The following is a 12,954-nucleotide window of genomic DNA, read 5'->3' on the forward strand; positions in this document are numbered from 1 at the left end:
ACTGCTTCTGTCCTTGAGTGAATTCCTGAATGGCACCACTGTGCTTTTGGAATTGGTCCACAATCCTATTTTCCCCTTTGCTGTGTGCCTTTCCCATGGGATCTCCAGTCCCCAGTATCCCACGTGCCTGTTGTCTAGTGAGAAACGGATTTATAGAGAACTTTAAAAAATGGATAGAAAATCTATGCAGTTTTGTATATTTGTAGGTAAATACTGAAATAAGGTTGTTGATTTAAGATCATTACCTGTGGAATAGAGATGATATTGTTAGGAGAAAGATTGAATTGGAGGTAAGTTTTAATATATGGTTTTGAAAAGAGATTAGATATTTTAGAGAATTAGAATTGTGAAAGACGTATTGTAGTAAGATAATGGGGAAAAATGTGATTAGTGTTAGAAAGGATAGTAATATTGTGTAGTAAAAGTTAGTAAGTTAAAACATATTTATAAAGTATTGTAACTGAGAAATAAGTTGGTTTTTAATACAATAGTGTTGAGTTTTATATTTTTTGTGTTTTATTTTTTATTGAGACTAATAATAGAATAACATTTTAAAAGTATTTGAAAAGATAAAACTAAGAACACTAAGCCACAGCAAACTGGCACCTCCAGATTCAACCACCTGAGCTCTTCCTACTCCTTGTCACATCCACAGGCAGGGAACACGATGTCAACAAGAGCACTCCAACAAAAACTGTAAAAACCACAGGGAAAATATTCCAAAAGCCCTGTAACTACTTCCTGTGACTATTTATAAAACTGGAAATGTGACACAAAAAAATACTGGGCTAAAGCGACGGGAATTGCTGCAAGAGAGGGAACAGGCTGAGAACTGAGATTTTCCAAGGAAATTTCTCCCCAGCTCCTTTCTCCTCCTGCCCCCCCTGCATTCCCTTCTCACAGCTGCACTTCTGCAGCAGTACTGAGGAATTCCCACCTGCACCCTGGGTTTGTCACCTGGTTTTGCCCTGGTGATACCCAACCTGAATTAGGAATAACTCTGTTGTGTGGAGAGCAGGTAAGTCTCATTTTTGCCGAGTTTGTCATTGTTTATTCACTCCCATCCCTGTTTTTCCAGGCTGCACAATCCCCATCACAGCTCTTCCGTCCCATTTCAGTGGGAATACCAGAGGACTGGTGCACACAGTCACTTAGAACAACTTATTAATTACTAATTCTAATTACTGCAAAGTGCTATCAGTATTTATTTCTTGCTGCTGAATTATCAGGAATGGGCTAAACAGGAATTTAGGATCATTTTTGTGGGATGGAAAAGAGTTTTGTTACAATTCTATAGTGATTGTCAGCATATAGAGGAACTTTTTTGCAATACATGCAGCATAACTCTTTCCAAAGCAACTAAACCAAATTCCTAAGGAGAAAGTGATAAAATTTCAATAACAAATGTTCCTGATTTGCAAAGCCCATCAGCTACTGAAAGAATATATTGTATGCAACAAATGTATTTATATTCATGTAATTATATAAATGATGCTGTCTTAATCAGCAAAAAAACCCCAAAGTCTGGAGGATGGAATTTTACCTCCTGAGAGCTGCACACTGGCTTGAACATTGATTTAATTTTGTTTTCTACCTGGAAATTCTGGAACAGACACGCCATGGGGTTTGGGTTGTTGGCTGGGCCAGGAATTTGGGGCTGGCCTTGAAAGCCCTGCACGTTCTGGTAGCCCTGGAGAAGGTGCTGCTGCTGCTGCTGCTGCTGCTGCTGATTTGAAGGAAACATCTGATTGTTGCTGAGGAGTGACTGGAGGTGGCTGAGCTGATGGTTGTTCAGAGTAGTGTTCAGAGATGACATTTCCCCTGCAAGGCAAGCACAGGCAAACACCACTCAGCAATTCCCTGCACCCCAATCCCACTGAGTGCCAAGAAAACCTCTGGAAAACGACCCTGGCTCCCTCCATCCTCTGGGAATGGGGCTCTCCTGCTCTCAAATTCTCCGTGCTGGGTCTTTGGTGTCACCTCTCCTGACTCCTGGGACAGCAGGGATGGCAGGAGGAGCTTCTGTGGAATTCCAGGCTTTGGAATCTCACTGAAACAGTGCTGGGGTGGTGAGGGGGATGAGGAGGAGAGAGAATGAGACAAACATTTAATCCCCAAAGAATATGAGTTCTTCACCATCTGGGAAGGAGAAAAAGATTTTTGGCTCAGCCATGTCACACAACACTCTAAACAACTCTTTTTTTACATTCTAGAGTAAAAGTTGAATTAACGTTTTTTATTACACGAAAATTTCACTTTACATGAATGTCTTACCTCTTTAAAAAAACCATACTGTTGAATCTGACTTTATGAAATAATAAAGCTTAAACCACATCCATTTTCTAGGTTGTTTACTTTTTTAAAATTAATATCTTGTGTTTTCCTAAAAATTCCCATTTGAAAAGTCACTGTTAGAGGTATTTTGTATGGAAAATACCAAGTAGGTTGAGCTCACTGCAGCCACTCAGGTCGGGGTGAGTACTTAATTATTATTTAATTCTCACCAGGAGCAGACTACCAACAGAGGAGCACCGACTCCATTATATGTTTTTGGTAAAAATAACTGAGAAATCATCACCCCGGAGGGAAAACCTTTTTATTTAAGGGGTTTTTTGTTGCTTGCTTTGAGATGTTGGTTGTTTGTCATCTCCAGCACAGCTGCTCCTGCTAACCCTGTGCTGCCACAGGCACTCCCAGCTGACCCAGGGATGCTCCTGAGCTGCCACTCCTTGAACAATGAAATAAATCCAGTTGCTCACACAACTTCCAGGTGGATTTAGCAGGTTGAGGTGGCAGAATTAATAATTTCCAAGATCAATATTAAGCATTAAGGAATGAAAGCAAAACGCGATTTTAGTTTCTTACAAGAACAATTGCGTTTGCTCAATGAGCAAGCTCCAACAACAGCAAGAGAAGAAAGGAAGATAAAACCAGAATCTGAAATTCTGAATTTGAAAACACTGTGTGCAGTTCTGGGCCCTCGGTTTGGGAAGGATGTCGAGATGCTCGAGCACATCCAGAGGAGGCAACGAGGCTGGAGAGGGGCTGGGAACACAAACCCTGTGAGGAAACCCTGAGGGAGCTGGGGGTGCTCAGCCTGGAGAAAAGGAGACTCAGGGGTGACCCCAGCCCTCCCCACAGCTCCTGAAAGGTGCCTGTGCCACGGGAAATAGAGGTTGGATATTAGGGAAAAGTTTTTCATGGGAAGAGTGATAAAGTTCTGGAATGTCCTGCCCAGGGAGGTGGTGGAGTTCCCACCCCTGGGTGTGTTTAACAAAGGCTGGATGCGGCACTGGGTGCCAGGGCTGAGGTGAGGTGTTGGGGCTGGGTCGGACTCGATGACCCTGAAGATCTCTTCCAACCTGGCCATTCATGAACTCTCCCTCCCCACAGCTGCTCAGGTTTTCCTTCCCCCCAGAAGCTGCACTCACCCAGCAGGCCCGTGCCCAGCAGCGGGTTCAGGAGCTGCGGCACCACGGAGCTGTTGTTGAGCTTGGCGGGTCCCGGCGCGCCGCCGGAGATGTTGAGGAGCGTCTCCGCCATGGACACCACGGCCGTGCTCCCGGCCAGCGCCGACACCGACAGCGCGGCCACCGCCGACGACGTGGTGGTGGTGGTGGTGGTGGCCTGCGAGGAGGTGGCGATGGCCACCTCGGGGTGGCTTCCCGAGCTCAGGACGCCCCCCACCAGCTGCGGGTTCAGGGCCATGAGCGCCGAGGCGCCGGGGGCGGCGGGCAGGAGCAGGGGGTTGGCGGCGGGGTCGGCGCCCGGGAAGCCGGGCACGGCGGCGGGCAGCAGGTTCTCCACCCTGCCGCCCTCGGGCAGCGGCTCGGGGGGCGCGGGGGCGTTCTGCTGCTGCAGCAGGTCGGAGATGGTGACGTTGAAGGATGGCACGGGGAGCATGGCGGCTGCCTGGGCCTGGTTCTGGAGCAGGGCTGCCAGCAGCTGGAAGTGCACGGGCTGCAGAACCTGCCCGTCCACGTCGCCCGAGAGGAACGCTAAAGCAGCATTGACGTTGGGGTTCAGGAAACCCAAAGGGTTGAGGTTCACCTCAGACTTGCCTTCTCCTGCCGAAGGCTGGAGGATGTTCAGGAGGTTCTGGTTTAGGAGATGTTGCTGATTCACCGGCAGAGAGAGAGGCAGGGAACTGAGGAGGTTTTGATTCAGAGGATGCGGCAGATTGTTGTTTGAAGAGCTGTTCTGCGGGAAGTGGAGCGAGTGGTCGTGGCCGGCGAAGGGGAACTCGCCCCCCATGGGCAGCTGGCCCTGCTGCAGAGGGGTCCCAGCTGCAGTGGTGACAATGACGCCGTCCTGGAGCACAGACGTGGTCTTGGTGATGGCAGCTTGGCTGGTGCCGGCGATGGCTATCGATGACGACGGGCCCAAACCCCCTGGAATGGGAAAAGCGGGAATTTTAACGGGGTGCTGCCTGCTGGGAGACACCTGCAGGGCACACAGCACCAGGCTCAGCCCAACCAGCCCGGGGAAAAAGGGGCTGGGGAATCCAGACTGGAGCACTTGAAAAATAGGAATGGATCTGCCACGAGATGCTCCAGACACTCTGTGCCACGCCCCCTTGGAGGTTATGGCATTGTGCACTTACACATCCCTTAAAGTTCTTAAAACAAGGGTTTTAACAGCATTAATTTACACACAATCACAGTTTTTCAACAGCATAAACCCAAACCCAACCATGGCTCAATAGATTTAGTCATGGACCAGGCTGGAATTAACCACCAGGAAGAAGGATCACAGGAATGATGTTGGGTGAAACACCGAGTCCATGATCCCCTTCCAGTTTTAATTAATTCACAGGGTTTGGGATTTTAGATTAATATTCAAGGCATTGTTCTGGAGTCCTGAATTAAAAAAAAATACATGGTATGATGAGACTGTTCCAGGTCAGTGACAATTCACAATTTGTAGAGGAAAAATGTAAATTGGAGTGGTGTAAAATCCATCACTTGGGATGAAAAGAAAGGGCAAAATTTACCATGAGAAGACTATAAAGAAAGAGTAAAAATGTTTATTTGGGTATCTTTATACCCTTTTAGCAAAGCTGAAATATAAATTATTATTTTCACTTGAGGCAGTTTTGAATTGACAGTGGTCACTCATATAATTCTTAGAATGAGACTAAAAGGCATCGATGGTCACAAAATATCAGTTTCCATTTTTCTGAGCAAATACTCTTTAAAAAAGGATTTGCCAGCACACTCTACGGATAAGAACTGAGCCAAACTTTTACATCATTTTAACCTAAAATTACCATTTTTTTAAGTGCTGTAACATTGTGACAACTCCAAGAGGTACAAAATGAACATGGAACACTTTGCACTGCCCTGAACTCAAGAGAACAAATCTCACCCCTCTCTCCCAGTGCCATTATCATGTTTCAGAGCAGAAATGAAATAATAAAATAACAAAAGGTGAGGTAAGAGCAAAGTGCATTTATAGAGCAGAGCAAATCCTGCTCTGGGTAAAAGGGTCAAAACCCTTCATCTTCACAAGAAGCAAATTTTATTCATTTATTTTTAGAAATAAAAAAATAAATTAAAAATATTTAAATTTTAGAAATAGTATTTAGAACTAATGCCCCAAGGATTTAAAAATCATGAGAAGTCCCAAAGACCAACCTGCAGATTTAAGAAATTCCCAATGGAAGAATCAGTTGTACCACTCCCCCTTGGATGTGTTAAGGAGCACATGGAGAGATTTTTAATTCAGGCATGAGGAAATTATTCAAGCGAGCTCTCCTGAATAGCAAATCTGGTTTGGGCATTTTCCTCATCTCTGCTTGTAATTTATTCCTGCTCCTGTTTCCATTCTGCTCAGGTCAATGGCCCCATGCTGGGCAGCAAATCTCAAAGTTGAAAATTGCTGCCAGGTTTTGGGGAGAAATGGCTCTGTTTTCTCACCCCCATCTTCTGAGAGGTCCAAAGTGCATTCAACACCTTTCTCCAGATTAATGAAGTAATTAATTAATTGTTCCTGAGGAGAAAAGAAGTTTTGATGGATGCTGAGTAGGAGGCAGAAAATGTGTCTTTATTTTAGTCCAGACTGGAGAAACTGGGAGTCAGAGAGGGGACGAGCAGCCAGACTTCAGCAGGAAAATAAAACACAAATAAATGTTCCCCCCAGCTTCTGTCCAACCTGGCACAGCAGGAATTGGGCTGGGAGAGTCCTGCACTGGCTGTATTTACAGAATTTACAGCTGCAGCCGGGGACAAATTTCTCTGTGGCACCAGAGATCCAAAAACCATCCCAACAAGTCAATATTCAATTATGAGGACATCCATGCAAAGTCATTTTCACTGGAATATGGAGCTGTGGGAGCTTCCCAATGTCTGGTCCCAGACCAAAGGACAGAATGATGACAATAACTCCAAAACCCCAAAACCCCAATAACACCCAACCCCCAAAGCTCCAAAACCCCCAAACTCTTAAAACTCCAAACTCTAAAACTCCAAAACCCCAAAAACTCCAAAATCCCAAAACTCTAAAACTCCAAAACCCCAAAATCCCAAAACCACCCAACCCCCAAAGCTCCAAAACCTCCCAAAATACCAAAAACTCCAAAACTCTAAAATCCCAAACCCCTAAAACCCCAAACCTCCAAGGGTTTCCTGTGCCCACCCCCAGGCTCTACGATGACACTTGGGAAGTTTTGGATGAGAAATGCAAACAGGAGTTGAACACCAAAAGGAAATCCCAACTCGAATTCCCAGGTCCACAAAAATGTGGCATTTGGGATCCAGGGAACGCGAGCATGTGTGAGTTCAGCAAAGAGTCCTCAATAATCAGAATAAAAAAGAAAAAGGAGCCAGACTAAAAGCCATAAAAGCCCAGGGCAAACCCAGCTCCTGCAGCCACAGACTCTGCCAAAGGTTCTTCTGCCACTTTTTGGAATAATTAACTCACTGCAACACACTGGAAAGAAGAAATATCCAGAATGCAGAAAAAGCAAAGCTGTTGTTTTCTTACTGGGTCAAAGAAATGTTTTGAAAATAAATAAATAGCATATAAATTTTAAAAATTATTAATGTTTTTATTTATGAGCATTTTAAATTCTATTTTCTTTTCAGAGCAGGTTCATTTTCCTGTGTAGATTTTAGCTGCGTTCCTTTTCTTCAAGCATTGCTTGACAGGTGTTCTTAAGCAAGGACAAGAAAATAAATGGGTATTATGGAATCAGTTTGTACTCAAGAAGATTCACTTAAAATAAAGAAATCAGAGAGGAAGATATTCATCATTAACATCTCAGGATTGTTCTTCCTACTCATAGATGTATTTTCCAAAAGGATTGCACTGAGAGTGTATTAATTAGAGAAGAATATTTAAAGTGCTATTTTACAACTCTTTTCCCTGTGAGAAACTCTCCATTACACATCCCAGCATTTAAATAGTCTCAAAACCACAATGCTGGAATTTGTAGGAAACAAATCCTCACTAAAAGAGGTGTGTGAAGCACTGGGAGAAGGGGAAGTGCAGAACTTGCTCCTCAGCCATTACCACCTGAAACGTTTTTAGAACTGAGCACAAATTATTGGCATCAATTCCACCCTCTCACTTCTTGCTTTGCACAGAATCCCAGACTGGTTGGGTTTGGAGGGACCTCAAATGTGCCACCCCTGCCATGGCAGGGTCACCTCTCATGGTTCCAGGGACCTCAAATCCCACCCAGTGCCACCCTGCCATGGACAGGACATCTCCCAGTGTCCCAAGGATCTCAAATCCCACCCAGTGCCACCCTGCCATGGACAGGACATCTCCCAGTGTCCCAAGGATCTCAAATCCCACCCAGTGCCACCCTGCCATGGACAGGACATCTCCCAGTGTCCCAAGGATCTCAAATCCCACCCAGTGCCACCCTGCCATGGACAGGACATCTCCCAGTGTCCCAAGGATCTCAAATCCCACCCAGTGCCACCCTGCCATGGACAGGACATCTCCCAGTGTCCCAAGGATCTCAAATCCCACCCAGTGCCACCCTGCCATGGCAGGGACACCTCCCACTGTCCCAGGGACAGCTCCCACTGTCCCAGGCTGCTCCAAGCCCTGTCCAGCCTGGCCTTGGGCACTTCCAGGGATCCAGGGACAGCCACAGCTTCTCTGGGAATTCCATCAGCTCCTCTCCACCCTCCCAGCCAGGAATTCCTTCCCAAAATTCCCATCCCGTGTCCTGTCCCCTGCAGGCCCTTGTAAAGGATCTCTCCCTGCACATCCATTAAAACTGCAGCCAGCTTTGCTTAGATTGGACGTTTTCTTTCCTGCTTTTCCAATTTTGAAACTTTTGGGGTTTGGAAAGCCTTGCTGGAATCTCCCTTTCCTCTCCTTGGTCATCCAGGAGCTCCTCACTCAGCTCTCAGCACCTCCATCCTCTCCTGGTGGCACTGCCCAGCTCAGGCAGCAGAAACCTGCAGGATCCTCTCAAAAACCCCAGTGGGGTGACCAGAGCTGACCCTGAGATCAGCAGGGTGTGAGAGCACAGAAAATCACTTAAAATTAAACAATTAAAGGTATTTTAATTACCACCACTGCTCCAAGGGGTTGGGGGTCACCCAGCCACACCTGAGGTGTCTCAGGGCTGCTGCCACAGCGGGGTGAAATTGGAATTAATCACAAATTCGAGATCAACCCTCAGAGTTTGTTCAGTTTCCAAATTTCCAGAGCCTTCCCTTCCCAGTAAAGTGCCGATGGAAAGCACAGCCTCAGAATCTTGAAAAATCCCAGACCAGGAGTTCTTGCTGTACCTCCTCATCCCACCCCTCACCTGCACCCCTGGAGCCAGCATTACACATTTTGACAATTCTATTTTCTTTCTGGAATAGAAAACATTTAATATCCTTATCTGATATCTCCTTTATTACACTGCCAATTCCAAAGGAACCATAATTCAGCAGCTAAGCACAAACTGCTGTCACTCGTTCACCTTCTGGAGATGCTGCAGTGCCCTGAGCCAGCCCAGAAATCACCAAAAATGGCCCAAAAAAATCAAATATCCCCATCAGAACCAGCTAAAATCCTGAAGTGCCCTCGTATGCAGCACTCCATGGCCATGGGATGTGCTCTGCAGGGAAATATTCACCTGCCTGCCCATAATTCCTGTGCACCACACTCCACGATCACAAGGGGGTTTGCATTTACAATAAAGCTGAAATCTTGGCCCCTACAATTTTGGAGGAAGGGTAAAAAGCCCAGAACTATTTATAAGACAACAGAAGTCCATAAAATTAGGCCTTAAAAAATTTAATAAAATTCGGGTTTTAAAAAATTTAATAAAATTCGGGTTTTTAAAAATTTAATAAAATTAGGTTTTTTTAAAATTTAATTTTTAGAATTTAGCACCTGTCCCAATTTCAGTCTTGGCTCTTCTCCTTGCCCATTGATTTTTGCATTTTCTCATCACTGCTGAGTTGGAAATGACTTGGAGGAAGCTGTTGTGATGTGCTCAGCTGTCAGCAGAGCAGTGTTTGAGTAGAAAAGTGTCAAGACAACAGCACACGAGTGCAGGAGCAGGAATTCAGGATTTTCCCACTCACAGCTGTGGCAGATGCATTGCAAATGAAGGAAAACACCCCACTGCGAATTTGGGAAGTTAAAAATTCAACAAAAAGCATTATTTCCTCCAATAATCCCACTCCTCCCTCTAGCAAAAGCTGGAGCTGCCCACTGGTTCCATTTTCAGCTAAATACGTGTGGGAAATCCCACAGAATTAATTCAGGTTTTTTCTGTAATAATATCTTTAATAAGACTCATCTTACTACATTAATTTGTTATTATTTTTTACAAACCCCCTGATTTTTATCTATATAAAATTCTAGAAAGTTGCACGGCAGTTAAAACACCAACCAGGTAACTGAAAGACTGTCCATTGTTAGAAAATTCAAATTTTAAGAGGTAAAACAACACCAAAAAACCCCAAGCTGTGTCCAAGCAAGCAGTGAACATTCTCCTTATTCTTCACAGTTCTTACCTGAGGAGAAAAAACATCACTTTCCTCTCCCCATAATAGTAACAAGATAAAATAAGTTATGATTTAGAAATAAGAATGGGGAAAAGAAGCTGGAAATTGAAGTAACTTAAATTTAATTTTAAAATTTAAATAAGTAATCTCTCCCAAGCAGGGCACAGTCTGGATGTTTCTATGAACCCCAAATCAACGGGATATTTAAATTTGCTTTATAATTAGAAGAGAAGGTTCTTGCCATCCTGTCCAGGGGTGATTCCAGTTTAATAAGAATTTTTTCCTCAGACACAAGTCCCAAAAAGTTGTCAGATGCTCTCCTGACCCTGGAGTCCACGAGTTCTTCTGATTTGGTAATTCTAGGATATATAAAATAATTTTGGGAAGCAAATCCAGAGTTGTTGTTTTGATTTGTGTTTTCAAAAGTTGGCACCGAGGTGATTAAATCAAAGCCTCCCAAGCCCCTTCTTTTGGGGTTTTTGTTTTCCAGCACCATGTTCCATTCCCAATTTTCTTGGCTTTATTAAAACAAATTCCTCTCCTCACCCTCAGTGATTGGTGCTGTGCTCATCCCTGTTTAATTATATTTTACTATTTCTATTCTGTGCATTTCACCAGGAAAATTCCCATTTCAGGGAAGAAATTATAGCCTTTTATTTGACAAATCTTACTATTTTTTGCTACTTCTTAACTTCTAGACCCAGAGTTTCTCCTATTTTATAATGTTAATATTTGACACCACTGATCATCTTTAATTGCTGTGGTTATTGAGGTTGCCTTAATTTCCCTTCTCAGCAGTCCAGAGCTTTTATTCCCAAATATTTGCACTCATTTCCATCCATCCCATTATTTATGGATATAGATATTTATGATATTTATAAATATGGATATAGATATTTATGGATATTTATAATCCTTTCTGAGCAGGATTTGGATGCTGAATGTTCAACACTCAAATTTTGTACCCCGTGAACCACACGTTACCAGCAAGAAAAAGGTAAATAAATAAAACCCTGCAATCAAATCCATCACCCAGTGATGCACTTCCATCCTCCAAAAATAAAAAATTCCACCACACACACCCTGAAAATTACCTGGGAACTACAGATATTATCTGTGGAAGAAACAAGAGCTGGAATACCAAAACTTGGTCCATGTGGTTAAAATATAATTAAAAGCTTGGGCAATAAGCAGCTAATTGTGGGGATTCACAGGGTTTTTTCTCTCAGGAGCTATTTCTGAGGAGGAGCTGTTCTGAATTGCTGGCACAGACACAGAAAAGAGATTTAGCAATTAAAATACTTCAAAACAAAGGGGAAAAACAAGCCACAGACTGAAATATCACCATGAGAGGCTCCTTTAGACATCTTCTGCTCTCAGAAATTCAGTGTACAGGGGTTTTCACCAGCTCCAGCCCCAAATCTAACAGAGCAGAAATCCAAATATTCCTCTCCCCTGTTTTGTTACAGAGCTGGATGCAGGCTGGCAACTCACTTTTGTTTTTAAAAATTATGCTTATACCACAAACCACTCAACATTTCACATGAGTCTCGTGGAAAGAACATTCCCATTCTCCTGGAAATCCAACAGAATTCCCTTCTCTGGATTAAAGCTCACTCCTGAGCCCTGTGCTGCTGGGAGGGCTCAGCAAGAGGCTCAGTGAAGGTTTCTGCAGAATTTTAGGGAATAACACAAAAATAACACAACCTCCTTAAAAAAAACCCAAAACATTCTCCAGGCTTTATCCTAGATATTTGTGGGGAAAATGGAGGTAAAAAGTTATTCAGAAAGTTGTGGAAGTAAGTTTTAGAAATAGAAAAAGACTTTCTAGCTAGTTGTGAAGTTTGAAAGTAGAAAAGTTGTAATAGTACAGTAAGTAAGGACATCAAATAATAGTTTTAGGTTTGGTTAAGACAGATTTTAAGACTGCCGAAAAATATGTTTAGTAAGATAGTAGAAGGTTTTAAGTTTAATAATGGAGTATTGTGTATTGTCAGTAGAAAGTATATAAGGAAGTATTGTTAGAAATAAGTGTATGTGTGTTCTTAGTGATTGGCTAGAGTAATATATAATAATAATTATACAATAATATATAATTATATATTTATATATAATAGTAATATTGGCTAGAGTAACTATCTGTAAGTTTTAGTAATATGTTATTGGTTAGAAAGTTTTTAAAATGTTTTGTAACAAAGAAATCTTGGGCTGTTGTTGGTAAGACATGAGTTGTTGTTCTTTTTAAATTGTTTTAACTATGTAACAAAGTTGATATTGTAATAAAGTTTAAGGAACGTATCTCAGCCTTTTTACCTTCCCTATTTTCCCCACAGATCTTCAATAAATAATTAAATGCAGGCTGTGTATTCTGCAAGCACCAAACTAAAGAACAATTCCTTCAGCAGCAGAGAATGGAACATTTCCCAATTTTCCAGCTTTTGCCTGGGCATCAACCATCACAAAATATCAATTCCTATTTTTCGGAACAATAATTATAACAATAATACATGGAAGTACCTTTTATCTTTTAGATAAGGGAAGAAATGTCACTTGAGGCTCTGGAATTCTGTGGCTCCAACCCTTGGAGCCATCCCCAGAGTGGGGGAATGGCAGGAGGAGTCCCCAGGTGGGGCTTCAGAAATGTACACCACTACCATCTTCTAATAATTTGTTCAACCACTAATAGTCAATAAAATTTACATTTTTGAGCTGATTCCTTCTTCTCTTTAAACCCCCAGAGATGACAACAGCAGCAAACCCATTTCCTCTCCAAATCTTCCCTGATGAACAAACCAGGAAATCTCTTCCTACACTCCTCCAACTGTTTATTCAACCATTTAATTACCACCTTAGCAAAATTACCTCAATAAAAGCAAACACAGGCTTGGCATTCCTTCCTGCTGGCTCTGAAAAGGGTGATTTTGGACATTTTGGTACTCCCAGGATCTGCTCCAATCTCTGACACCGCCTCTTGAATTCCAGCAGG

General features: G+C 43.1%; 1 protein-coding gene across 4 annotated transcripts in view; it reads right to left on the reverse strand.

Annotated features, from left to right (window-relative positions):
* The window catches only part of MBD5 (methyl-CpG binding domain protein 5), a 121,817-nt gene that overhangs the window by 11,872 nt on the left and 96,991 nt on the right, over positions 1–12,954 (reverse strand). For all 4 annotated transcript variants that reach the window (XM_031505459.2, XM_031505458.2, XM_031505457.2 and 1 more), the window contains 2 exons: positions 3,432–4,391; positions 1,595–1,821 (listed from right to left, as the gene is read on the reverse strand). In XM_031505459.2, coding sequence (XP_031361319.2) covers positions 1,595–1,821; positions 3,432–4,391 — 1,187 coding nt within the window. The remainder of the gene's footprint in view (positions 1–1,594; positions 1,822–3,431; positions 4,392–12,954) is intronic.

This window comes from Lonchura striata, chromosome 8 (assembly GCF_046129695.1).
Source record: "Lonchura striata isolate bLonStr1 chromosome 8, bLonStr1.mat, whole genome shotgun sequence".
NCBI lineage: Eukaryota > Metazoa > Chordata > Aves > Passeriformes > Estrildidae > Lonchura > Lonchura striata.